Source organism: Dipodomys merriami, unplaced genomic scaffold (assembly GCF_024711535.1).
Source record: "Dipodomys merriami isolate MVZ:Mamm:240054 unplaced genomic scaffold, mDipMer1.0.p SCAF_29, whole genome shotgun sequence".
NCBI classification, from domain to species: domain Eukaryota; kingdom Metazoa; phylum Chordata; class Mammalia; order Rodentia; family Heteromyidae; genus Dipodomys; species Dipodomys merriami.
The window spans coordinates 5307028-5334861 of NW_027204381.1; the positions used below are offsets into that span (position 1 = coordinate 5307028).

The window sequence follows — 27834 nt, forward strand, 5'->3', positions numbered from 1 at the left end:
GGCCGCGGAGTTTAAGCCGGCCCCCTGCGCGATCCCATTGGCCGCTGAGCCGGGCCGAGCGCGGCCTCGCGCCTGAGGTGGAAGCACGTGCTGGGGGCGGGAGCGGCGGCGCTGGCATAGCAGCTATGGCGTCGTTACTTTGGGGAGGCGACGCCGGGGCGGCGGAGAACGAGCGGCTGAACAGCCATGTAACCGCCACCGAGCAGGGGAGGGTAGAGGGGACGGGGTTGGGGGGGGAGAGGGGGGCTGGAGGCTGGGGGGGTGGCGGGGAGGACGGCTGGGCCTGGGACCCTCCGGGGGGAATGTGCTGGGAGAGGGCGAGCCCGGCGAGTGTTTGGAATGGGGGTGTTAAATGGTGGGGTGGGGAGGTGGGGGGGGGCGCTGGGGAGAGGGCCGCAGAGATGCCCAGAGAGGAGACCTTTGGGGTTTGAAAGGGGAAAATGGAGACACCTGGACCTCCAGGGAGGGAGAGGAGCTGCTGGTCCTGACTCTACTGGAGTTTTCTGTTCACCCGATTCGACCAAAGCTGGCCTTCCATCCTGTCTGCCAACGCTGCTTCCCTAGCCGCCACCCCTCTGGGTGCTGAGACACCTCCATGCCCCCGGCACTGCCTTCATTTAAGCTAGAGGCCTTACAAGGAGGAATTTCTTGTGCAGGGACGACAGAAAGTCTTCCCCCTCCTTTCTTTCTTTTTTATTAATATGATTCATACAGGAGACCTATTTGGAAATACTGAACATTGCAAAGGAAAAAGTTCTGGGGTGTTTGGTTTTTTTTTTCCCCCCTGACCCCTTCCAGCCCCTGTTACAGGGGAGCACTGGGCTGCTTGATGGCTTGCTTCCTAATATTGGTTGAAATTTGTGTCTTTTAATAGTTTTCAAATCTCATCCACCCCCGGAAGAACCTTCGGGGTATTAAGAGTACCACAGTCCCAAATATAGGTGAGTGTTGTTAGGATAAAGCAGACTGGCCTCAATTAATTTAAAAAAAAACAAAAACCATTACTTTCATCATGTACCTGCCAGCTGAACTACCTTTGGCTCCCTTAAAGTTACATTCATGACCTTCTCCTATCTTCCCACTTTACTCTTGCACTAGATGACTCTCTGTCTATATACACCATAGAATCTGGAAGAAAAAAAAATGGAAGCGTGCAGTATGTATTTCTAATCAGCATTTATCTTTACATTTATTGTTTCTCTATCCTTTTAGATACCTCTCTTGATAATGCGGAAGACGATGATGAAGATGACGTAGGTAGGAGACAGATTTACCTGTGTGTATCTCCTAACAGTCTGTTTCAGTTTATCATCACCTTTGGCAATATGAATGAATCATATCTCGATTGAGTAAAAAACTATTGTTGTTTCAAGTCTTGTTTGTGAGTAGTATCAGAAGTCATGTCCAATCAGAAGAGGAATATTCTTTTTTTTAGAGGAAGTTGAACTAGAGGGCTAAAAATTTGTAGCTGGCAAGGAATGGTTGGGTCTGGTGGCAATAGATGTTCGCTTGCTTAAGGTTAGTGGCTGGTGTGGTACAGTAACATTAGAAACTGGATCTTTATGAAAGAAGGAATTTTAAGTACTCTCATTCTTTCTAGAACCTTTACTAGAAGAAAGATTTGAGTAGGTTCCATAGCTTAATAGGCAACCACTGAGTAGGAGAGGCAATTCATTAGATGCTACTCAGGAGGGTTGATGTCCCTGTTTTTTATTTTTGCTTTTCTAGTGGATTTAGCAGCGAATTCACTCTTAAACAAGTTAATCCGCCAGTCCTTAATAGAATCCAGTCACCGAGTGGAAGTCTTGCAAAAAGATCCCAGCTCTCCACTCTACTCAGTAAAAACATTTGAAGAGCTGCGGCTGTGAGTAAATGCTAATAATGAAAGCCCTCAGGATCTCTTGTTTTCTACTCTTCATTATGAAAATGGATGTGTATGTTTTGCATGTAATTAAAATAGAGCTAAGAAAGACACTAGGTTACCCTAGTTTCCTAACAAATTGAGAACATAATATTTTAATCATTTTATTACCATACATAAAGGGATTTTGTTGTGGCATTTTCATTCATGCTTATAGTGGGTTTTGGTCAAATTCACTCCCTCTATTACTCTTCCCTCCCCCTTTTTATGAACAATTTTAATAGGTTTTGATACTGGATTTTCATACATGTGTATGAGGAACTTCATATTCTCCACCCTTATACTTTTCCTGTCACCCTTCTCTCCCACTGGTTCTCACTCCTTATACAGTCAAAATATTTTAATCTTGCAGTAAAACAAGACATTGAGTCAGGCACTGCCATATTGCCAACTCCCGATAGCCCATTCCAGATTCAGTGGCTTCGATCACACACACCCTCCCTCATCCTTCTGTAGATAAGTTAGAAGCTTTTACATTCCTAATGATACTTTATTTCATATAATAGTAAAACGAGTAATTTGTGCAAGGGTGTTTCTATTCTCTGGGAATTTATCAAATGGATTAAAGAAATATATTTTAACAAAAAGAGAAAGTTATAAATGTGTTATCAACCCCTTCTGTCCATCATGCACAATGGGCTGGTTGAGCCTAATTTAGTAATATTTTGGCAAGCCAGCCATGGGATTAGTCCAGACAGACCTCTTGCCCATGATTCATGGGCCCTGTTGATGAGTCTAAACAGCTGCAGGGCTACTTGTCCCAGGACTTTCCCTAGCTCACAACTGCCAACCTTTGTTATATAAGTTCATTTTCACGGTAGAGAACTGGTCTCAAATGCCTTATTTGATAACTATAGTAGAAGTGACTTGATTCCTATTTCTCCTTCTCTCAGGCTTGGTCTTCATTGCAAGGGTCCTAGTTTGGCAAGGGGAAGGGACACCCAATATTTGACTCCCAAAAGGAAACCCTGCTTTGCTAACATATGACTTATAAAAAGGGTAAAAATCCAAATTCGTTATGCCCATTTTTTAAATGAGAGGAGTGGCCTACCTATATTAAAATGTAGCTGCTGGTCTACCAGTTAATCTACCAACTTAGGAACATCCACATGTGTGTGTCACTAAAGATAGAAGTGGTCCTGCCTGCTTTTTTCTCAGAGTTACTGAAAGATACATTTAATACTACTGCCTCAAGATAAGGTAATATGACAATGAATGAGTCTGAGAAAAGTAATAAAAGAATCACCTCAATAAAATTTTGTATTTTCAGGGGCTGGGAAGGTGGCTCAGTGGTAGAGCGCTTGCCTTGCATGCATGAGGCCCTGGGTTCGATTACTCAGCACCACATAAGCAAAAAGAAAAAAAAAATTTTGTATTTTCAGAAAATTACTGTTAAAGAGCTCAGTGTTATTCTTAGAAAGGAATTAAACCATAAGTGTCATTTAGTTTTCTGCTGATGTAGAAAATATAACTCCTTTGCCAAACTGACAATTCTCCTTTTATCAGATGATTTTTTTTGTCAATTAAGGAGCTTGAATTTGGGCCAGGCACTGTCCCTGAGCTTTTTTGCTAAAGGATAGCACTCTATCACTTTGAGCCACAGAGCCACTTCTGGTTTTCTGATGGTTAATTGGAGTTTCATGGACTTTCTTATCTGGGCTGGCTTAGAACTGAGACCCTCAGATTTCAGCCTCCTGAGTAGCTAGGTTTACATGTGTGAGCTACCAGTGCCCAGCTTCAGATGACTTTTTTTTTAAAATTTAGTAATTCAGTTTTAGGCCCTTACTGCTATCTTTAGTCTAGGCTCACAGTGTGCCTTATTGTTTTCATGATCCAGCTGTAGAGACATAATTGTATGTTTGGAAGTTGTAAGGTATAAATGATTTCTTTCTTTCTTTCTTTCTTTCCTTCCTTCCTTCCTTCCTTCTTTCCTTTTCTTTTTCTTTTTTTTTTTTTTTTTTTGCCAGTCCTGGGGTTTGAACTAAGGGCCTGGGCACTGTCCCTGAGTCTCTGTGCTCAAGGCTAGCACTATATCACTTGAGCCACAGCACTACTTCTGGCCTTTTCTGTTTCTGTGGTACTGAGGAATTGAACCCAAGGCTTCATGCACGCTAGGCAAGCATTCTACCACCAAGCCACATTCCCAGACCTAAATGATGTATGTCTAAATATTACTTTTATAGTTGCATAGTTGGACTCACACCTTTCCAGTATGTATTTCTGAAGGCTACTAGAATATGCATATTAATGACCAACCATAGGCTTCAAGTTTGACTTTTTTCTTTTTGACAGAAAGGAAGAGTTACTAAAAGGGATCTATGCAATGGGATTTAATAGGCCATCTAAAATCCAAGAGATGGCTCTCCCTATGATGCTGGCACATCCGTGAGTTTCCAGGGTAGTGGTATTTCAACTTGATTGGGTCTCTTCAATTTATGCTCAAGCTCTTGTATTCAGTTTATGCCCAGTGGTCTTCTCTTTTGTATAGACCCCAGAACCTCATAGCACAGAGCCAGTCTGGAACAGGAAAGACAGCTGCCTTTGTCTTGGCCATGCTAAGCAGAGTGAACGCCTTGGAATTATTCCCCCAGGTATGGAAGGGCTGTGGGAAAAGTGAGAATCCTTGTAATGTTAATGGGATTTTTGTAACAGGTGATCTTATTGCAAGTATATGATGACTATGTGATACATTAGTTTGTGGAATAGGTGTTTATCATAAATGCATAGAGTATTGGACACAGGCTTTATAGTTTACTGGTTTCAGTCCCAGCCTCTCCACTGACCAGCCAGATGAATGGCTTAGGCAAGTCTGTTTCCTAGTCTGCAAATGTAGCATGTCTGAAGGCATTCGGCAAGGTAGATCTGTTTGTCCTTGAATCTTAACACCCAGCAGAGTGCCTAAATAGAAACCACTCAGTAAGCACTGAAGGAAAGAATGAGTGGGTGAATGCTTTCTTCAAGTATCATTGGGATTCAGTAGAAAAAATATGTATTTTAGCACCTATTTTTGTGCTTAGCATAAAGTAAGCATGAAGGATGCTGTCCAGGTGCACAAGGTCACACAGCCTACCTCTCTGAAGCAGACAAGGAAGCTGACACTTTCCAGAGGTGGCATAGTCAAGCTGGTTGATCAAAGACTGGCATTCAGCATGTTATTTTCTAACCTAGCTTCCACTCATGCAAAACATCTGGTCATCTTCCCTTTTTCCAAAGGGTGCTCACTGATTCATTTCACAAGCTGATTGCCCATACATGCTAAGGCTGTAGGAACACAAGGGCTTTTCCAGAAAACTTCCATTTCCAGTACCTAAGATAAACTATAAATGTCCCTGGTCAAAGCCAGGGGACAAGGTAGTGAAATTTATATCTGAGCATCTGAGGTTTGATTTTGTCAGCCAAAATGATTCCAGATGTGTTGTGCTTGAGCACATGTTGGAAAATTGGTGTGCAGAGTATTACTTGCACTTTGACACAGGTCCCTAGCTGAGGCACATAAATGGGTTTTTTTCCCCATCAGAATCTTCATTCATCAACCACTGCCATTTTTACAGGATATAGAACAACAAATGAGAGTTTGGGGAATACTATTCCAGGAGGGAGAGAGGGAGGGAAAGAGGGAGAGAGAAATGGGCTGGATCAAGTAGAAAGTGTTCCGCTCTTAAAGCAGGTAAGAGGTGATGGGGATTGTGCTCAAGCTATGATTTACCTTTCCTTCTCTCTCTCATTGAGTCCCAGTCTTTCTATATCCCATTGTTTTCCCATGTAAAAAGGATAACGAATAACTTGCATTTCTAAATAATCCTTTAGGAAGGCATATATAAGAGATGACTTTCTCCATCAGTTACTCTTTTCTCTCAGCATTTTCCTCAGCTGTATGAACAGTTAAATCGTATTCACTTTATAACATTTTATTCAATCAAAATCTCTAATGTCAACTCTTGAGTTTCTCCCTATATAAATTGTAACTGTCATTCAAATTGAAACTGTGTTTTCTATGACTTTCTCTTCCCCTCTTCTCTGTTTTATAGTGCCTCTGCCTTGCTCCTACTTACGAATTAGCTCTGCAGACTGGCCGTGTAGTTGAGCGGATGGGAAAGTTCTGCGTGGATGTTGAAGTGATGTATGCCATTCGAGGGAACCGAAGTATGTGCCAGGAAGCCTATGCTGGCTGGATTTTAAAATCTAGCCTTCCCGCTAATAAGGCTTTACAAGTTCTGTGCTTTCTCATCTCTAATGGCACTTGGACTGTAGAGTTGTTAGACTTGAGTGAAACAAGGTGGAGTAGGCATTGAGCACCATTCCTGGAACATAAGGATATGTCATTTCTATCCCCTGAAAAAGGATGCCCTTATATATTCTTTCCTTTGAAATTTGCATGATGTGTGCAGAAATGCTTTTATTTTTAATTAAAGGATTACATAATTATGGAAAAACTAAAAGATAGAAGATTAGAAGGCAAAAGTGAAAGTTGTGCTGATTTGCCCAAAAATTAATCCGAAAAGTATTGAAAAAAGTATTGAAAACAGGCAAGCCTTTGGCTTTTGCTCATATAACAACATACAAATGCTGGGCACTGGTGGTTTACACCTGCAAACCTCGTTACTCAAGAGGCTGAGTCCATGAGACTCTTATCTCCAATAAACTAATCAGAAAAAGCTGAAGTGGCATTGTGGCTCAAGTGGTAGAGTGCTAGCCTTGAGCAAAAGCTCAAGGACAGCTCTCAGGCCCAGAGTTCAAGCTCCAGGACTGGAAAAAAGAAAGTACATGTTTGTGTCACTGTTTACAAAAATGACAGAATGTTTTTCACACTATTCATTCTTCTTGGCTTCATTTCATAATATTCCATAATTATGTAACTGAGTGGTAGGCATTTTGGTTTTCCATTTAGAGAAAATTTTGTACTTTTCACAGGTGTGCTAGTATGGGCCAGTGGAATTCTTGCATGTGGATTTTTCTTGTTTTAGAATGCATCTCACTGTGGTGCCCAGGCAGATCTTACTTGTGAAATAAACCTCCTGAGTAGCTGATACTGTAGGCAGAATATGTAGGACTGTTACCATAATCGTAGAAACTTGGGAATTTATCCTGAAACTTAAAAACTCAAAAACAACCTGTGAACCTCAGGTATTACACTTGGAAAGTCACTGTGAACTGTGCTCTTCTTTCTAAGCTTCACACTGCGTTGCCCTGACCTGTAACTGGTTGTGAGAAGCTATTTGCATCTAAAAGAGAGCTTAAAAATCCTTTTCTCCCCCAGTTCCTAGAGGCACTGAAGTCACCAAACAGATTGTAATTGGCACTCCTGGGACCGTCCTAGATTGGTGTTTCAAGCGAAAATTGATTGATTTGACTAAGATTCGTGTGTTTGTCCTGGATGAAGCCGATGTAATGATTGACACACAAGGATTCTCAGATCAGAGCATTCGTATTCAAAGGTAACCTTTAGACTCATCTTTATTCCTGGGTTCTCAGAATTTATGGGAAATTTCATTTGTCTGCTTCCCATAACAGTTACTCAGCTTACATCTTACCTTTGTTATTTTTGCAACACAGACTTACAGATGAAATATTTTCAGTGGGTTTGCGCCACACTTGCCAGTAGTCTTTTATATTCTAAGCAAAGTTCTAAAGTTCTACTGAGGATGTAATGAATAACAGAATAGCACAATAACTGAAATCAGGTCTAGTCCTGACTTATCCACTAATTTGTAAGAAAACCCTATTATTTTCCCAGGCCTCTCTGTCAAGATTACCAGCCCCAACATCAGACTCACTGAACCAGAATTTCTGGGAGAGAATTTAGGAATCTATCATTTATTTATAATAAAGTAGTCTCTACTGCTAAATAGTATTGAAATGCTTGTCATGAAAAGCACTAGTCCCTGCCCAACCCAAGTAAATACCCTCTTTTAACTGCCTTACCCTTAAGTACTAATAATGCTCACCCTAATAGCCATATTTTACAAAGAAGCAGGTGCGGCACTGTGAATGAATACCTCAGTGATAGAGCCTTACCTTGCACGTACAGTGGCCTAGGGTCAATCCCCAGCACCAAGAAAAGGAGGGAGGGAAAGGGGAAGGGATGGAGAGACCAAAAATTTCAACAAGTGCCTGATAACAATTATTGAGATGTCTTAAACTTTTCATACTTAACCTTCAAGTCCAATGTGTTCTGCAGAATAGCCCATATTTCTTTTCCTTCTGTTGATTTGTGTAAAATATCTCCTTGGAATGAACTAGCCAGGCAGGCCTTAGAATGCCAGCTCTTTATTATCTTTTTTCCAGTGAAAATTAGGAGGTAGCAGATGGCTGAGAGGTCCCAGAATGTGTATTCAGAATTTTCTTGCTGTCTTCTGACATGTATTTAATTTTCATCCCTTTCCTCCTAGTCATCTGGCCTCTGCAGTGTCAGGTTCTAGGACTCCCCATGCATCTGAGCAAGCTGCTGGCTTCCTTTCTTCCTCTCTCTGCTCTAAAGCTCTCATACTCTTTTTTTAAAAAATAAGTTTTTTTATTGTGAAAATGCTGTACAGAGGGGTTACAATCACATGAGCAAGGTAATGAGTACATCTCTTATCAAGCATTGTTGCCTCCTCCTTTGTTTTCCCCCCTACCATCCCTTCCCTCCCATCTCCACAACTACACTCCCCCTCCCCCCATACTCTTGTTTCACTCTCTTTATCATTTAGCATTCTTTTCCAGCTTCCAAAAATGTGTTGAAATATCTTGTCCACAAGTTTCTCCTCTTGTGTTTTCCATGTTTTGTAGACTAGAGTCTTTTTTATCTCTTTATCACATGAACAGATGTTGGGAGCTGAGAGGATAATGCATATAGATAGACACTCTACCACAGTTGATCTTACAGATCATTATTTCAAAACCCCCAGATGATCTGTGCCCCAGGCCTTAAACTAATGTTTGGGAATCCGTGGACCATAGACCTCTTCATTCCCTGATAATGCTGTAGTTTATTCTTCCGTCTCAAAAGAAGTAGTTTCTCCCTGGACTCCTTTGTTTATTTCGTTTTGAGACATTGGCACTTTTAGTGAGATCATGTGATAACTGTCTTTTTATGCCTGGTTATTTCACCTAACATAATGATCTCCAGTACCATTTTTGTTACTTCACAAATTACAGGACTTCATTCTTTTAATGGTTAGTATTTCGTTGTTATGTGCAGCACGTTGTCCTTCCTTTCCTCAGTAGATGAATTGATGGATTCATCCATGGATAGCCACTTAGTTGTTTGTATTTCTTGGCTGTTGTAAATAGAGCTGAAGTGACTGTGGGAGCATAGATACCTCTTAGACAGATTTCTTTTTCTTTGTACACACACACACACACACACACACACACACACACACACACACACACACACACACACACACACACACACACACACACACACACACACACACACACACACACACACACACACACACACACACACACACACACACACACAGTAGTGGGATTGCTGGATCATGTGACAGTTGGATTTTTAATATTTTGAGGACCTACCATACTGCTCTACATAGTAACTATACTAAAAGGTCAGTCTCATGGAAAATTAGAGTAGACTAGTGGTTTCCAGAGGCTGGAAAGAATAGCAAGGAGGGAGAGCTGGAAAGATATTGGTCAATGGGTAAATTATAGCTAGATGGGACCAAAAAGTTCTGTCTTTTTTGGTGACTGTAGGTGGCACTAACCTTCTGTACATTTCAAAAGGAAAAAGCATGCTGAAAGTTTTCAACTGTAAGAAAATGGTGAGATCGTTAAGTTGAACCTGATTGAAATACAATATAGTGTATACAGGTCTCACATGGTATCCCATTAATATAATTTTTTAATGTTTTATGTATCAGTTTAAAGATAAATTGTATATGGTTGACATTTTTTTTTTATCGGTCGTGGGGTTTGAATCCTGGGCTTGGGCGCTGTCCCTACGCACTTCAGCTCAAGGCGAGCGCTCTACCACTTGAGCCACAGCACCACTTCTAGTTTTCTAGTGGTTTATTAGAGACAAGAGTCTCACAGACTTTCCTTCCCAGGCTGGCTTTGAACCGTGATTCTCAGATCTCAGCCTCCTGAGTTGCTAGGATTACAGGCGTGAGCCACCAGCACCTGGCTATCGTTGACATTTTTATTGATGTAGAAACTATGTTGAGAAGAATGCATATGACTCCCCAATCTATGGTGCAGTGAGATCCCCCCTAGTGGCCATGCTGTGTGACCACGCCTAGATAAAGGATTTTATTTACAGCACCTCACAGGCTTTGGAGGGTTGCTGCTGTCACTGGCCCTTTATGTCCCCACACTTAACCTCCTTCCTGACTGCTAGCTCCAAGGGTCCGTTTTACATACATACACTATATATATGCACTATATATATATATATATATATATATATATACATATATATAGCATGTGTATGTATGTGTATGTGCACATGTGTATATGTGTGTATGCATTCTGGGGTCTTGAACTCGGCCTTGATGCTGTCCTTCAGCTTTTTCACTAAAGGCTGGCACTCTACTATTGAGACAACTCCACTTCTGGCTTTTTGGTGGTTACTTGCAGATAAAGAGTCTCATGGAATATCCTGTCAGGGCTTGCTCTGAACTGCCATCTCGAGATCTCAGCCTCTTGTGTAACTAGAATTGTAGATAGGTGTGAGCCTCTGGCACCTGGCTCATTTCACATTTTTTCAACTTTATGTACCTGTATTCATTTTGGGCTCCTTTTACATTTTAGTTACTGCACATAACTGGTTCCCTTCTGATTGTCCCATTCCTGAAAGTCAATTGTTGTGTATGCTGTTCTTTCCCTCCCAAGATAAAGAACATCTGCAATCTAATGTCTAGTCTATGTGAGCATTGCCCCCATTTACTTTCATGTGCAATTATAACCACATAGAGCATCTGTACCCTCCCCCCAGCTCACCTGAGCAGGAAATTGGCATGAGAAGCCTCAAGACCCTCCAGAACATGTACCTCAACTTTGTTCTGAGCTCCCTGTGGCATTTTCTTGGCAGCAAAGAGGGACAGGACATTCAGAGGTGAATTTCTCATTGCAGACAGCATCTCATGTCTGCAGGTTAGTAGGGAGCAGCTGACAGCCATCTTCCCTTCCCTCCTGCAGAGCCCTGCCCTCCGAATGCCAGATGCTCCTTTTTTCAGCAACCTTCGAGGACTCTGTGTGGCAGTTCGCTGAGCGAATCATTCCTGACCCCAATGTTATCAAGTTACGCAAAGAGGAGCTGACCCTGAACAACATCCGACAGTACTATGTGCTGTGTGAGAACAGGACAGATAAATACCAAGCTCTGTGCAACATTTATGGCAGCATCACCATTGGCCAGGCCATCATCTTCTGCCAGGTAAACTTGCTGGATGTCTTCATTGTGCCTAGATGTACCCTTCGGGTGGAGGTGTTCAGCACTTGTTAAATGTTCTCTAGCTTCATCTTCAGAGTAGCTCTAATCAGAGATCTGTATTTTACAGAGACTGCTTCTGATATCCCCATTTGGATTGATAGTTACTGTAGTTTTTTGGTTGTTGCTGCCAGTCATGGGGATTGAATTCAGGGCCTGAGTGCTGTCCCTGAGCTTTTTTTGCTCAAGGCTAATGCTCTACCACTTTGAGCCACAGCTCTACTTCAGGTTTTCTGGTGATTAATTAGAGATAAGAGTCTCCTGGATTTTCCCACCTAGACTGGCTTCCAGCCACATTCCTGAGATCTCAGGCTCTTGAGTAGCTAGGACTACAGGTGTGAGCCACTGGCACCCAACTATAATTTTTATAGGTACCATTTATCACTTATTTAAGGATGTTCCTTAGTGTAGGTAGCATCACCCTGTTTATTTTCAGGTCTATTTTTATTTTTGTTTATCTTTGCTGACTGACATTGTCATGCTTACTTGAGTTATTTTCTCCCTGTCATCTGACTACTCTAAGCTGCCTGGGGTGGGAGGGGCCTCGTCTCCCACTCACCTCCACCTCCACCAGTGTACTGTAGTCGGTTGGTACCTGCCAGGCCCAAGGACAGCACTGAAAACATAGAGTGAAAGAAAGCTCAGCTCTGCTTCAGGCTAGCCATGTAAACTTGGGTAAGCTACTTAACATTTCTTATGTTATGGAAATGTTTTGTCTTTTTAATTTTTTTCAGGGTAGCTACTTAGTTAAAGTGTTATGATAGCCATGCCCATAATGCCTGCGAAGATTTTAGCCAGATGCTTGGCTCATGGCGAGCATTCTTGGAAAGCCTGTTGACTGGTTAAGAGGGTATGATGCTGAGAAGCACAGGCAAGATGTGTCCCCAGCTCCATTCTAGTTTCTTTGCACACCCCCCCCATTCTGGTTTCTCTGCAGCCCATCTCCACCCCCTCATCTGGGTGCCTTGACTGTGTTCAATTTTGTCTTTCACTTAGACCCGTCGAAATGCCAAGTGGTTGACTGTGGAGATGATGCAGGATGGCCACCAGGTGTCCTTGTTAAGCGGGGAGTTGACAGTGGAGCAGCGAGCTTCCATCATTCAGAGGTTTCGGGATGGGAAAGAGAAGGTTCTTATAACGACCAATGTTTGTGCTCGAGGTGTGTGTGTTTAAAGTCAAGTGTTGAGGTATAATTTACATAGGATGCCATTCACTCTTGAAGTTGAGTGAGGTTCTGACAAGTACATACCAGTCATGGAACTATCGCTGTGATCAAAGTACAAAACATTGTATCATTTCCTCAAGCCCCTGTGCAGTTAGTCTCTTTTCTGTCACATGGCCCCTGGCACATCCCCATTTGGATTTCTGTATCTATTCTCTGTTTCAGAGAATGCCACACAAATTAAATCATACATTGTGTAGCCTTTGTGTCTGGCCTTTCCACCTAACAATGCTTTTGAGCTTTGCCAGCATTGTCAGTATATCAATAGTCCATTCCTTTTTATTGCTCATAGTGTTTCATTGATAGTTCCTTCATTCACCAGTTGGATATTTGAATTATTTCCAGTTGGGCTCTTTTGAATATAGTTGCAATAAAAATTTATGTGTAGGTCTTTGTGTAGACATGTTTTCGTTTCTTTGGGGTAAATACCTAGGAGTGGAATTGTAGATCATATGACAAGTGTGATTAGCCTTATACAAAGCTATTCAACTTGTCCACTATGGCTGGATCATTTTGCCTCCCCCGGCAGTATAGGGAGTTGTTGCTAGGCACCTTTGCTTGTAACTGATATGGCATTGTTTATGACTTTAACAATCCACTAGACATATAGTAGTATCTCCTTGTTCTTCTCATTTTCATTCTCTAATAATAATGTGGCATGTCTCTGAGGTATTTCCCGTTTTAAGGCTATTGACTATTGGTGGGAGGAAGGTCATTGTTTTATTAATAGCTAGGCCTCCTGCTTTCTTCCTCCATTCCATATCCTTTCTTGGACGCCACATTCAAGTCGTGTTCCCCGGTTCATTCTGAGTTCACCCAATAGAATTCAGTCTGCTGTGCTGGGAGTAGATGCTGGGCTCCGCACTGGTGGAAATGTTCTGTTGTGTTCTATTCTGTGCTGTCCTGTTGGTAGCCACTACCATCTATGGCTCTTGAGCATGTGAAATGTGGCTAATGTGACTAATGAATTAGATTAGTAAATTTAAATAGCCACATGGAGCTAATGGTTACCCTATTGAACAGCACAATACCAGCCCCTAGAAGAAAGACAATTCAGAGATCTCTAGGATAGACTTAGGACAGGACAAGGATTATGACCCACACAGCTTGTTTGTTGGTGGATGGAAGGTCTGGAGAGTACAGAAGTCTTCCTGGGCAACAGTAGAGGTGAGAGCTTTTAAAGGCAGGCTCAGGTGTGTGGGACTGAGCACAGGCGCACCAGCCCCTGCTTCAGTGATTATCACAGGAGGGATTAGAGGAATGGTGGAAGAGGTGGGAGGGAAGCCCATGTGGATTGTTAGAGCAGTTGAGGCAAAGAATAAAAAAGACTTGATGACGGAATGGAGCAGAGAAGTCATTCCATCAAGGGTAAAAAGCCCCAAGTACAGACCTCTGTAGGCTTGGTTAAGGGCACCTCTGCCTCCCCCTCCAGCCTCCAGCATGCACACATGCTTTGTACATGTAATTTGCCTTTATTGGCACTCTGTGCAGCACCATAGATACCACAGCATGTACCAACTGCCTGGCCCAAAGTACCTATTACAGTGTCATCAAGCCAGGTCTGATTTCCAAATTGTCTCCATTAATGACAGTTCCTTTGGCAAATGTGGTTCTTGAGAGGCTGTGTCCTGTGAGGATGATTGCAAGACTACAGTGTTTTCCTCTCCTAGGGATTGATGTGAAGCAGGTCACAATTGTTGTGAACTTTGATCTCCCCATAAACCAAGCAGAAGAGCCAGACTATGAGACCTACCTCCACCGCATAGGGCGGACAGGACGCTTTGGGAAAAAAGGCCTTGCCTTCAACATGATTGAAGTGGAAAAGCTGCCCCTGCTCATGAAAATCCAGGACCACTTCAGTAAGTAGCACTGCTTCCCCAGCTGGGGCTGAGACCTTCTGTTTACTAATGGAGCCATGTGTACCAGGAGGATCAGATGGAGAGGCCCAGGAGAGTGTGGAGCAGAAGCCATGGTACAGGGCCTCCAAGTCACATGTCCAGAGTCTTACTGTGGAACAGTCGATTAAACAACTCTTATGTGATAGTTTAAAAAAAAAACTGAGCCAGGCACTGGTGGCTCACACCTGTAATCCTAGCTACTCAGGAGGCTGAGATCTGAGGGTCACAGTTCAAAGCCAGCTGGGGCAAGAAAGTCCATGGGACTCTTACCTTCAATTAACCACCAGAAAACTGGAAGTGGCACTGTGGCTCAAAGTAGTAGAGTTCTAGCCTTGAGCACAAGAGCTTTGGGGCAGTGCTCAGGCCCCAAGTTCAAGCCCTATGACAAATAAACAAATAAATGAATACTAAAGTGGAATTCATAGGAGCTCATTCTGGAGTCTGGAAAATTTCACATCTTATAAAGATGTACCATAATCAAAGTAACAGATTCCTCTAGTGTTATTTTTTTCTTAACTTCCTCTTTCAGTTTCAGTTCCTCTCTTCTTGTCAAAACCTCTCAGAACCATCCTGAATTTCTGAGATCTGTAGCCCCTGATCTGATAAGTCAGGTGGGTTCAGGCTAGCCTGCTGGGGCCCTGGACTGAGGCGATCCTGAAGGGTCACCTCACCTGGTTGGCCACTACTCAGATTACCTCAGACCCTAGAGAGCTTGGCAAGAGGAACATTGAGTGCTCCCTTCTAGGGGAGTGGTGCTTAATCTTTGTTGGAAGCAGTGGGCATGCTCTCAGGAAGCGCACCTAAGCACATAGATGATGTTTAGAATATAATTTTAAAAGGTTTTCAGGATGCGTGCTGTCCATTCACTGGCATGCCATGCCACCACCCTTGCCACTATGGCCTGGCTATGTGCTAGGCTAACTGCAGAGTGTGAGAGGAGAAGGAACCATGAAGGCTGCTGGTGTCACTGTGAGCTGCTGAGGACCCGGTCTTGTTGGGAAGTGAAAATGCTTCATGCTTCCCAGGCTTGTCTGCAACGGGGGCCTTTTTCTGCCCCAAGGAAGCTGGATGTATGTGCTCTGTGGTCTAGTAGCTTTGCTGCTACTTTAGTTAGTGTTGGAGGTTTCTTCAGTCACCATCTGTCTTCGAGTTCCTATCTCAGGCAAGATTCCGCAGGAATATGTATTTTCAGAGATGTTCAGAGTTGGCTGGAATGAAGGTCCATTTAAGTGCAGGGGTAAGACTGATTTCTTTCTCTTATTCTTTTAGACAGCAGTATTAAGCAGCTGGACCCTGAAGACATGGATGAGATTGAAAAGATTGAATATTGAAGAAAGAACTTTATTGTTTGTGAGATATCCTAGTTTGTGTGAGAATGTTGCGGCAGGTTTTGAAGGTAATTTTTTATGTTTAGACTCTTGCAACATGAACCTGTCACAGATGGCAAAATAAACGTCGTGGTACCCTTCAACCTGAGGTCTTTTTGAAACCAAAATGACATGAAGCACACGATCCCTTTAAATAAGAAAGCAACATTCTTTCCTCCTCCTCCTCCTCCTTTGTTTTTAAATGACGTTTTGAGACAGTGTTTAGCTATCTATCCCAGACTGGCCTGAACCTTTAAAACCCACTATGTGTCGCTCATGTTGGACATAAGATGTATTAAAGTGTTAGGATCGCAGGCATGTCTCCCCCGCCCCAGGGGGGGGAGCTAAGGATCTTTCTGATGTTTTTACGGATAATCTGAGAGTGGTCTGTAGGGATGTGGAATTTGGTTTGTAAAAGTGGAGCAGCCTTGTGGCTGTTGTAAGCCAGTGCCACAAGGTGGCAGTATATCTCTACTGGGTTTGGAATTGGAGCTTGCCGAACAAACTGAATAAAAACAAACACGTTTTTATTAAGCCTCACCTAGAGGCTGTCTTTTCCAGAGATTAATGTTCCTGTCCCTCTCCTGCACCCACATGTACCCACGTTCTGAGTTGAAAGTAGGAAGAAAAACCTTTAAAAAGCACATTTGGAAGAGAGAGCTCTTGACCTTTTTAAATATTTCAAGTCACTTCTTTCTTGCTTTGCTTCTTAACTGTCTTTAGGTTAGAGATTAATTCTGTCATCAGTTCTTTCACAATCCCTGGAAACATGGCTTTATTCTAGGCATGTCTTAAAAATAGGAAGAAAGTTAAAATCAAATAAAGCCCTCATTCTATTAAAGAAGCAATATTTTCAGGGAGCCATGGAATTTTGCTTTCAGGACATATTGGTGGATCTAAAACCCTGGACATTTTCCTTCAAACTCACTGAGAAACTTTTAAAATGTCTTGTATTTGCTATTCAAAAATGCAGCTATGAGGGGATGGAGGCACAGCTCAAGTGGTAGAACGCCCGCCTAGCAAGTGCGAGGCCCGAAGTTCAGCCCGCCCTCCTCCTGTATCACCAAAAAAAAAAAAAAAAAAAAGAGTAAGGCCATATGCATGAAAAAATGGGGTGAGTGACTAGTCTCCCACTAAGCTAGAGCAAGTCATGCAACTGGCAGCCAGAGGCCAGGTTCCAGCTCTGTCTTTTCCAGCCCAAGTCTTTGTCACTCTATGTGGATGTGGTTTCTGCCATATCTGTGTAGATGTTCAACTCATATGTCATGCTGCCTATATTAAGCCCAGGGTCGAGCTCAGAGATACATAAAAATCTCCAGGCTCCCCAGATACGTGCCGTACGTGCATTCTTATACTCAAAACCAGGAGATGGGAGATGACTAGCAAACAACACTTCAGAATTCAGAGTCTAATGGTAAAATCTAGAATTGTTCAGGTCACTAGTGTCGCACTGAAGAGAGCCCCTAACACATGCTGAGCCAGCTTCAAGGAGGATGCCTAGGGGCTCGGACAGAAGCCCAGGATATATCCAATAATGCCTTCCCAGTGTGTACTTCATGCCACCTAGAAATTTCCTCCTCTAGTCAGCAGAGATAGGGTCCCAGACCCAACTCATCACAAGCATGACCTGGAAAGTCTGGTGGAAAACTATAGATTGCCTCTCCAGGGCAGGCAGAGCCAGACTCTGAGGGTAGAATTCAGAAACACATAGAGGCGCACTCACAGCATACGCACAGGAATTGGTCATCCAGGCCACTGTCTAGGGAGGAGACAAAGGTGCTGAGAGAGAATTGATTATGTCCTCTCCAGTTCCTTGTCTGCCTTCCTCTCTGGACTGAAGCTGGTGGCCAGTCTTTTCCACTGAAGACCCATCCTGACGTAGGGCCCAGCACATGGAAGGTGTTCCATGGATATTTGTTTTCATGGAGTAAATATTTTTCTTTGCCATTTCCTCCTTCACTAACATTTTCCCTTGACATTTCCCATTCTAGATTTGAATCCTAATAAGATGACACAGGATGAGGAAAGGTGGGAAGTGCATATGAAGATACTTTTCTGTAACTAAGAATTTGCTTTAATCTTTCTACTCTACTCAGCTTTAGTGTATCTGTCCTAAGTTCGCACCTCCCTTTCTCGTTCAAGTTTCTGGTAAGGCCTCTGTCAGCTACCCTGGAATGCCTCCACTCAGCTCCATTTGGCAACTGTTCCCACAGTCAGCAAACACTCGGGCATTCTCCTGCCTTTCCCTTTGCTCACTTCCCTTTGTCTTTCCTCCTAAGGGGCAGGAAAGCTGTGGTGTTTTCTGCCTGGGTCACAGCTGTATTAACACCAACTGTCTGCTTTGGCAAGTCAAAGGCTGTTTTGCAGGGTACAGCTCCTTGCTCAGAAATGTAAGCACGGCCTAGCTGAGGATAGGGGCAAGGAATAACTAGACTATTTCAGTGCCTCTGTGAACTGGCTTAATCAGCTGTGTATTACTTGGCACCAAAAACTAAGCCAAATCCATTAAGTTTATCTTGGCCAGGTCAGTACTGTTAGCATATTGAACTTCACGACTACGTGGAGCAAGGCTATGATTTGTAGTGGGAGTGTGAGTGGCCACCTAGCCTGAGGCCTGCTGTCGTGATGAGCTGTGGGCAGCTGTTAATAATAAGAAAGTCAAGTGAGTCGGTCGTGGTCTGGTAGGCTGTCTGACAGCTCCTTCTCAAGGAGATGTTATTGTACTTGGAGACAGTGTTGGTCTTCCTCACTGACACGCCGTCACTGCCAGTCTCTGCACATACGGTCAACAGTGGAAAACTGTCTACTGGAGGATTGCTGTGGTAGGGATAGGGTACTTTTCCAGAGAGGCCGGTTATACCAAGTCTTGGTTTGGCTTAGGGTCCTCTTGATTCAGGTAGGGGCCTAGATTAGAAAAAGAAACCCACACAAAGGGACAGCCCAGCTGTTGAGATGGAAGTTGCGCCCCCACTTAGGTGTGCTCTGAGCCAGGAGCCTTGTTGTCCCAGTGCAGCCAGCCATGCCTGCTTTTGGAAGCCATCAGTGAGGAGTAACAAAGGGCCAGATTCTCTGTGTTCTAACCTCCTCACTCCAACCCCACAGCTACTCTCAGGGAGCAATCAGGCATACGAAAGACCCCCTCATTCCAGTCATTAGCCCACAAACAGACTTGCTCTAGGCTTTAGGGAACACCAGCTGGCTGCTCTAGAAATCCGACAGCACTCACTGAAGGCTTTCTCTACTTTCTAAGAGAAGGACATGCCCTTCATGTTCCTCAGGAGGGCAGCTGAGCTGCGATCTTGCCTAGGACCTGCTCCCCTGCTTGCTCTTCACTTTGTTGCCTGGTGTCAGCTGCAAAATGTGGTTAGACTGTTATCTCCACACAGTTTTCTTCTGCTTTCAAAATGTGTGTGAGGCTGAAGCACTATTGTACATTTTTATGTGCATTCCTTCCAAGTTCAACTTGCATTCTCTTCTAATGAAGTACAGCAAATGTACCTAAAATGGACTAAGTTCTTTACTAGAGAAATAAGTGTCCAGACAACCCATAAAAGAGCCAAGCAGTTCATATCTGAAACTGCCTAGCCCTCCATCACCACCAGTTCATCAGCCTTCCTATTCTGCCAAGATTAGAAATAAGGAGAAGCACTAGTAGAATAAGAAATATGAGCTGGATGTGGTGGCTCACATCTGTAATCCTAGCTACTCAGGAGGTGGAGATCTAGGCCAGCCTGAGCCAACCAAAAGTTCCTAAGACTCCATCTCAACCAATAAAACACTGGACATGGTGGTACCTGTTTGTCATCCCAGCTATTCAGGAAGTACAATTAGGAGAATTTTGGTCTATGTTGTCCTTGGTGTATACATGAGACTCTAATGAAAAATGCGTAGAGCAAAAAGAGCTGGGGTGTAGCAAGTCCAAGCAAGGGCCAAACAAGTCCAAGGCCCTGAGTTCAAACACTAGTACTCTCAAATTAATTAATTAAATCTCTGCAGAGAAGCTCTTTCTGTATTCAGGAGAACTGAAATTCTGTTTTTTAATCCAAGACTGCAGATTTTAGAGAGAAGTGTGGCAAACTAGCTGTGCTTTCTTTGGGGGAATCCATCTCCTATATCTTAATCAGTTAAAAAAAATCAGTAAAATCCATTTCTTCATTCAAATTTTGAGAATCTATTTTTCCACCATGAATAGAGATAGTCTCCTATTTGGAACTTAATGTCATTTGGTCTACTAGAAAGAATAATATAGTCCCATTCACTACAGTCCTTTGGTTTGTGATTTGTGGCTTTAAATCCTGGTTGGAAGAAAGCTATTGACTAGGAAGCCTTGCTTTGTGTGAAGGTCAGAGGTGTCATGTGTAAAGGCTTCCAGCATGAATTAGAACAGACTGAGCAGGCTACTTCATGAAGGTGCTGAGCTCCCTGTTCATGGCAGTATTCAACCAGAAGGCAAAGCTAACTTGAAATGGGGGTTATACTTCTAGTTCTTAGCAAGATGTTGGCATACCTGATCTCTGAGGGCTCTGCCCACTCTGAGCCACCATGTTTCTATGACCCTACACATGTGGAAGAATGTGAGTCCTGTGCACAGAGGAAGATCCTTTCTCAGATGGAAGGAAAATCGGGTGATTAGCTTCTAATTGCACCCTGTCTTAACTTTCAGATTCACTGGCTTCTTCCCCATGTGACCATCTCTTTATACTACGCTCCGTCAGCTTACACAGAATGTGGATTGTTTTTTATTTAATATTTCTATTACAAGAGCAATAAAACAGCTAACAAATGGAGCACAAGTTAGAGATCTCATTACTTCATCATAACAATTATTGTCTTGATGTAGTCCATTCCATTTTAATATGAAGATAGCTTGTCATAGTGCATGTTTGTTATTATATCCTTTTACTTGAAATATCCAAGTGTTTTTCTGTTACATAGTCTTAGCAATAATTAATAATAATAATAATAGACTAGATTATCTTACCCTGGTGAGTATGCATATAACTATCTTTGTTCAACATTTATGTGATAACCAGTTTTCCAGCATTATAAGTAATACTACAACAACCAACTTCTTGAATTATTTCTTAGGAATAGAGAGTTGAGTACCAGGCCAAAACCAGGAGCATTCTTATAGCTTTCAGTAGACTGAGGCTGTAGCTCTGCCAGTAATGTCCCTCATCTTACCAGCAAGGGATATTTTCAGTTTCAGATTGTGTGCTAACTTGTTTGGGTTTACGTTTCTTTTCATACAAATAAGACTGAGTATTTCTTTGTGTGTGAGTCACTGTTTGAAAAACATCTGTAGTAGTACCCTTTGCCCATTTATCTCATGAGATAAATGTTTTCCTTGTCAAGTTGTGTGAAATAATCTGTTTGAATTGTTTTTTTCTAAATACAATAAAGATATTAACCATTTGCTTAAAATATTTCCAACTGTGTCTGCCTTTTTGTATTTATGTTATAGTTTCACACAAATTTAATTTTGTAATCAAGTGTCAATTTTCTGATCATTTTGGTCTACTGGATCTAAAATGTTAGCCCTACTCTACAAACCATACTCAATTTTAATATATGTTGTTACAATAAGATAACATTTGATTTTAATCCATCAGAAATTCTCTTGAGGGGGAATAGCATTTTTCCTCAAAATGTTAATAACTCTGTAGCTCAATGGTAGAGTGCTTGTTTCACATGTATAGGCCTTGGGTACAGTCCCCAGCAGGGTAGGAAAAAAATATCACTGAGAATTCCAATACCTCTTATTGAGAAATCACTATTGTTCCCCTTCTTCTGGTGTCTCCTTTATCATATTAAATTTTTATACCCCTAAGCACATATAATAAATAGGGTGCCAGGGATCTATTGAGTTTATTTTCTCTCGTGTGAGTACCAGTTTTAAATATTATTGTTATATAATGTATTTAAAAAATTTTAAGGTAGTTGTACAAAGGGTTTCCATTCAGTATATCAGTTTAAGAGTACCGTGTATCTTAGTATTTTTTTTAAAACACTCATTCTTAAGATTAATTTTAGAACCATTTTTAAAAATCAATTTCCAAAAAAATACTCTCGAGTTTTATTTTCATCCATTTAGCACTGACTATTCTGTGCACAGAAGTTACTTTGGGGGAGGTGTTGACTTATTTTTTCATTTGGTTTTAATGAGTTCTCATCAAGGCCCAGACTGGCCTTGAACCCATCATCCTCCAGCTCAGCCACCAAAGTTGCAGGGATCATAGATATGCACCACCACACTTACCTTGACTTCGTAAAGACTTTCGATCAGTACTAGGTCTTTGCTATCTCAAGGAAGTGGTCAGGAGACATGCTAGGAGCAAAGACTTGAAGATACTTGGGCCCAAAAGCTATGATTGCTTTGGGGAGGTAGTGCTTGAGGGGAGGTGGTCTCAGCAGGATGTGTCACCATTTCATTACTGCATAGCCTGTGTGCCCACTTGTCTGCAGGGAGCAGGTTTTGTGGTTAATGTGTGCATGTGATGGGACAGTGGTGGCTGTGGAGAAGAGCAAGAGGCCAGGATTCAAGACCTGCTTGCACCATGAACCTGCCCTGGCCATTGCAAATGCCTTTCACCTGAAATGGACTCAATTCTCCTTTTATCTCTGACATCACTACTTCTGCCTCTGATTAGCCTAGATAGCTTAGAGACAACACACCACATCCAACAAATCTCTCTGTCTGTGGGACCAACACCCAACCCTACTGATGTTCCACAACCTTGGGAAGAGACAAGTCAGGGACTCAGATTACAATCTCAGTGTGTACAAGAGCTCTGTTTGAGTCAGTACGCCTCAGACTTCACTGTAAATCTGCAGGTTTCTAGTTCAGAAGATTGGGTGGGCCTGGTGACTTTAGACCATGCTTTGAGTAACAAGGTTTTAGAGCACTGATCTAGGGAAGAATTCTTGACTGAAAAAAGGGAGGAAGAGTTAAAATAGTTGTCATAATTGTGTTTAAAGCATATATGTAATTGTATATAGATAAACTTGGAGGGGCTGGGAAGGTGGCTCAGTGGTAGAGCGTTTGCCTTGCATGCATGAGGCCCTGGGTTCAATTCCTCAGCACTACATAAGCAGAGAAAAAAAAAGCCGGAAGTGGCGCTGTGGCTCAAGTGGTAGAGTGCTAGCGTTGAGCTGAAGAGCTGAGAGACAGCGCCCAGGCCCAGAGTTCAGGCCCCACGACCGGACCCAAAAAAAAAAAAAAAAAAAAAAGAAACTTGGAAAAACAAAACTAGCTGTGGGGGATAGTTCAAGTAATAAAGCACCTGCTTAGCAAACAGGAACCTCTGAATTCAAACCACAGTAGGGTAGGGGAGTGGGAAGGTGGGAATTGGCATATTATAGGGGTAGTTGGATTGTGAGTGACCTTCTACCACACGTTTGTTGCTATAAACCACAAAGAATAGGAACATTCGTTCATTGTCCCTCCTCTGAGCTGCTCTGCATTCCTGGAAATGGGGAGGGGGGGGGGGAGTCTCTGGCTGGTGAGTTTCAAGATTCAAGCCACCTGCTTGGCTTTTGCTCTAGCTTAGAAGCACAGCCACGACAGCCCAGAGGGTGACATGTGACAAGCTGTCCCATCATTGATTCAAATGCAGCCTTCAGAGACAGAAGAAAAGTCCTTGTTCCTCAGCCAGGAGAACCCACAAACCAGATGATCAGTGATATCCCACACACCCTCTGAGAGCAGTAAGAAAAACTTCTGCTGAGAGTCTGGGGGTATAGCTAAGTGGTGACGAGGCATATGGCCTTGGGTTTGATCCCTAGCCCCACAAGAAAATAAAAAAGAACTCTTGATTTAGAAGTTTTCCTTTCTTACTGGAAGAATTTTTATGAGGCTAAAGCGTTGACAAATTTGTCATTCCCAGAATCTGCTCACACCCTCCCTGGCCCCCAGTCTCTTGGATTTTTTTTTTTTAAAGTACATTTTCTCTCCTCATTTCTGGAGGGGAGGGAAAACCATTTTGAATAGGCACACAAAGTTTTTTATCCAAGGTGTTTGGCAAGCACTCTGGGTTCTGGGGGAGATTTATGTCTTGGTCCTCTGGCACGGCCTCATGTTAGCTCACTTAAAACAACTGAATAAATGAGTTCACTTTATCCTGTCAAAGGGGAGCCTAGGGCAGCACGGTGCCCAGCTGGGGTCCATGGGGACGTGAGGCAATGTACATGTCTCAGTCACTTACGCTGAGCTCAGCCGTTTTTATGTCTGTCTGAGATCATTAAAATGAGGGCAGGGGGCAGAGGGAGACCTGTGGAATGAATGGCGTGATGGAAATGCCATGCCGAAGGGCTGAAGATGTAGCCAAGGGCATGGAAGTAGGGGCTCTCTCTCTTCGAATGCTGCTGCTTTCTCCTGCCTGGTCGCCCCCTTGTTTCTGGGACAGGAACTATTGCTCTGAGTCTGAGCTTTGAGGCACCTTTCAGCAAAGTCTCTCCATGATCCCTAAGGTATCTGGCTTTGCCCTTCTTGAAAAACCCTATCTTTTCTTTCCTACTGCCCAGCTATTTTAGGACTAGGCCCTCAAACAGGGTCCATTGCTCTAAAAGAAAGGCACAAGGGTCCCCTGCCTTTCAGCTAGTGGATTTTTCTGGGCCAGTCTCAAGGTCTATCCTTTATAAGTATAGGCTCAGGATTCACCTAGAAGTTTTGTTAGAAAAGCCCCAAAAGAACAGAGGGAAGTAGTCATGTTGGAGCTCAGGATCTATATCTGCCCATCCCAGGAGACAGCTGTATGATGCTCCTCTCTCCCCAATGCTGGGCCTGGTTCCCCTTCCAGAGTTTCTGGGCTTCAGCTGGAGGCAGTGGACGGATGATCACTGTCTGAAGGACAGTTTCTATAAGTTCCTAGCTTTTAAAAGTAATAGTGGCCGTAATCCTAGCTACTCCGGAGGCTGAAATCTGAGGATTGTGGTTCGAAGCCAGTCAGGCCAGGAAAATCCATGAAACTCTTATCTCCAGTTAACTTCCAGAAAACTGGAACTGGAGCTGTGGCACAATTGGTAGAGCACTAGCTTTGAGCAGAAAAGCTTAGGGACAGTGTCCAGGCTCTGAGTTCAAGACCCACGACCAATACACACACACACACACACACACACACACACACACACACACACACACACACACACACACACACACACACACACACAAAGTGACAATGAATGTGTCTAGACTCTGCAATTCACACACACGGATTGTGCCGGCTTCCTGAAGCACAAGTTACCTGATCCTCACCTGTCCTGGAAAGGCTAAGGGAGCTGATCATCATCTTAATCATTTGAAGGCTGTGATTTGCCTTCAAGCAGAGGTAAGACTGCAGCCACTGCCTACCTTTCCTGTATCAAAACGACTCAGATCTCAATCTCTCTGTCCAACACCTTCCATCTTGGTAGTCTTCATACCTATATAACTATATCAATATATCAGAAATCAATTTAGCTTTTTTTTTTTTTGTCAGTCAGGGGGCTAGAACTCTGGGCCTGAGCACTATCCCTCAGCTCTTCAGCTCAAGGGTAGTGCTCTACCACTTGAGCCACAGTGCCACATCTGGTTTTCTAGTGGTTTTTTGGAGATAAGGATTTCATGGCTTTTCCTGCTTAGGCTGGCTTTGAACTGCGATCCTCAGATCTCAGCCCCCTGAGTAGCTCGGATTACAGGTGTGAGCTACTGATGCCTAGCTCAACTTAATTTTACTTTAACTAGTTTGATGTGCTAGTGAGAGCTTAGGCATTAAAACAATAGATTAAAAACTTTATTTGTGAGAGCTGGGCACTGATGGCTCATGCCTTCATCCTGGCTATTCAGGAGACTGAGAACTAAGAAATGAATTGGAGGCCGGGCTGGACAAGACATTGCAGGAGATTCCAATTAACCACCAAAAGGCCAGAAGTGAAGCTGTGGCTCAAGTGGTTAGAATGCTAGTTTTGAGTGAAAAAGCTCACTGGTACCATGCAAGCTCCAGGACCGGCATAAAATTAAAACAAAAACAATTTGTGAATGACCTAGCATGCTGTCCACAGATTCAAGCAATGGTCTCCAGACCAGTAGCATCAGTATCAGGTAGAAACTCAGAAATCCAGAACTCGGGCTGGGAAGGTGGCTCAGTGGTAGAGCACTTGCCTTGCATGCATGAGGCCCTGGGTTCGATTCCTCAGCACCACATAAGCAAAAAGAAAAAAGCTGGAAGTGGCACTGTGGCTCAAGTGGTAGAGCGCTAGCCTTGAGCTGAAGAGCTGAGGGACAGCGCCCAGGCCCAGAGTTCAGGCCCCACGACCGGACCCCACCCCCCCCCCCCCGCCAAAAAAAAAAGAAATCCAGAACTCTCTGCCCCAGGACAAACCTCCTGAATCTGGAACTTTGGGGCTAGCACCTAGCCATCTTTTCCCAGACCCTCCAGGTGATTCTCATACCTATTGAGAACCACTTAGCTGGAGTGTTGACCACTGTAAAGTGTCCTGGTTGTGTGATCTCTGGGTCTTAGCCTCTCCAGCCAACGTGCTCTGATAACCCAACCTGGGGAGATGTGTCCAAGCTTTTGGCTCCTGCATGGATTATACTTACTTACCTCCTCTCTTCATGGGTATGTTATGTAGACAAACACACCTTTTCCTTGACAGTAGCACAGAAACTGCAAAAGACTTGTTTTTCTGACTCAGAATTCAGAAGGGATGAGAAAACCTAGTAAACAAGTGAGCACTCCTCTTCCTAGAATTCCCATGTTTTCTGCCAGCACCTGTGGAACTGGCACACTAAACTGTCAGCTTGAAAGCAGAGTGAAATGTGAGACCCTTCCATATTTCTTTTTAATTTTGTTATTTCTCTATTGTTATTATAAAGGTCATGTACAGAGGGGTTGTAGTTACTTAAGTCAGGTAATGAGTACATTTCTTTTTGAACAATGTCACCCTTTCCCTCATTCTCTCCCACTTTTTCCCTCCTGTTTCCACCCATAAGTTGTATAGTTTGTTTTCAACATACATATTGCTTATCACAACCCAGGGCAACATTGAGCACTTAAAATACGTATGTAGTCACTGAATGCTGGTGGCTCATGCCTGTAACCATAAATACTCAAGAGGCTGAGATCTGAGGATCGAGGTTCAAAACCAGCCTAGGGAGAAAAGTTCCTGAGATTCTTATCTCTAATAAACCACCAGAAAACCAGAAGTGGAGCTGTGACTCAAAGTGGTAGAACATTAGAGTTGAGTAGAAAGCCCAGAGGCAGTCACCAGACCCTAAGTTCAAACTCCATGACCAATAAATATGTGTGTATACATATATATATATATATATATATACATATATATATACTTATATGAGCTATTTCAATTAAATCATATCTTGTTATAAGAATTGTTTTTCTAGGGGCTGGGAAGGTGGCTCAGTGGTACAGCGCTTGCCTTGCATACATGAGGCCCTGGGTTAGATTCCTCAGCATCACATAAGCAAAAAGAAAAAAGCCAGAAGTGGCACGGTGGCTCAAGTGGTAGAGCACTAACCTTGAGCTGAAGAGCTGAGGGACAGCGCCCAAGCCCAGAGTTCAGGCCCCACGACCGGACCCCCCCCCAAAAAAAAGCATTGTTTTTCTAGTGGTTAGAAGTATGGCTCAAGTAATGGAGCACCAGCTGAGTAAGAATTATTTTTCTGACCAAGTATCCTGGTTTTGATTAATTGCTGATAAACTTTTAACCCCTTCCAAGCTAGCCAGTCCTGCAAGATTGTGAACCTAAGTTCTGACCGATCAGAACAAAGGGCAGTAATGAATTAGAAATAAAACCTGGATGAATTAAAGGCCCAGTGAGCTTGCTTACTTTGTTTCCTATCAGTAGTATGTGCTTCTGCAGAAGTAAACTTTGCCTATCGAGTTGCTGACCTTATTCCTATGTGACACCCCAAATAGCCAGAGACATTTTCAACAATGTTAAATGGCCACAGGTGGCCAACGTCTACCATCTTGTAACAGCACAGCTCAGAA

General features: G+C 43.1%; 1 protein-coding gene across 3 annotated transcripts; it reads left to right on the forward strand.

Moving 5' to 3' along the window:
• Window positions 1-63: 63 nt before the first annotated feature.
• On the forward strand, window positions 64-21197 carry LOC138838868 (ATP-dependent RNA helicase DDX25). 3 transcript variants are annotated; one of them, XR_011375779.1, is made up of 13 exons: window positions 64-188; window positions 875-941; window positions 1213-1257; window positions 1729-1864; window positions 4214-4306; window positions 4410-4512; window positions 5950-6064; window positions 7179-7356; window positions 11063-11300; window positions 12351-12513; window positions 14247-14435; window positions 15744-15870; window positions 20505-21197. XR_011375779.1 is itself a non-coding variant. In XM_070038277.1 (12 exons), exons 1-12 carry the CDS (start codon window positions 126-128, stop codon window positions 15803-15805), a joined length of 1452 nt encoding a protein of 483 aa, XP_069894378.1. In that variant the 5' UTR covers window positions 64-125; the 3' UTR covers window positions 15806-21197. The 3 variants fall into 3 exon arrangements, 2 of the variants coding, with proteins under 2 accessions (XP_069894378.1, XP_069894379.1); XM_070038277.1 differs by having other exon boundaries at window positions 15744-21197; XM_070038278.1 differs by lacking the exon at window positions 875-941 and having other exon boundaries at window positions 85-188; window positions 15744-21197.
• The last annotated feature ends 6637 nt before the right edge of the window (window positions 21198-27834 follow it).

Bases quoted from the DNA above. Each gene is read 5' to 3' on its own strand.
- LOC138838868 (XM_070038277.1), top strand. From the start codon at position 126: ATGGCGTCGTTACTTTGGGGAGGCGACGCCGGGGCGGCGGAGAACGAG. The intron at 4,513-5,949 runs GTATGGAAGGGC...TCTGTTTTATAG, and splicing joins CCTTGGAATTATTCCCCCAG to TGCCTCTGCCTTGCTCCTAC. The intron at 14,436-15,743 runs GTAAGTAGCACT...TTATTCTTTTAG, and splicing joins GAAAATCCAGGACCACTTCA to ACAGCAGTATTAAGCAGCTG.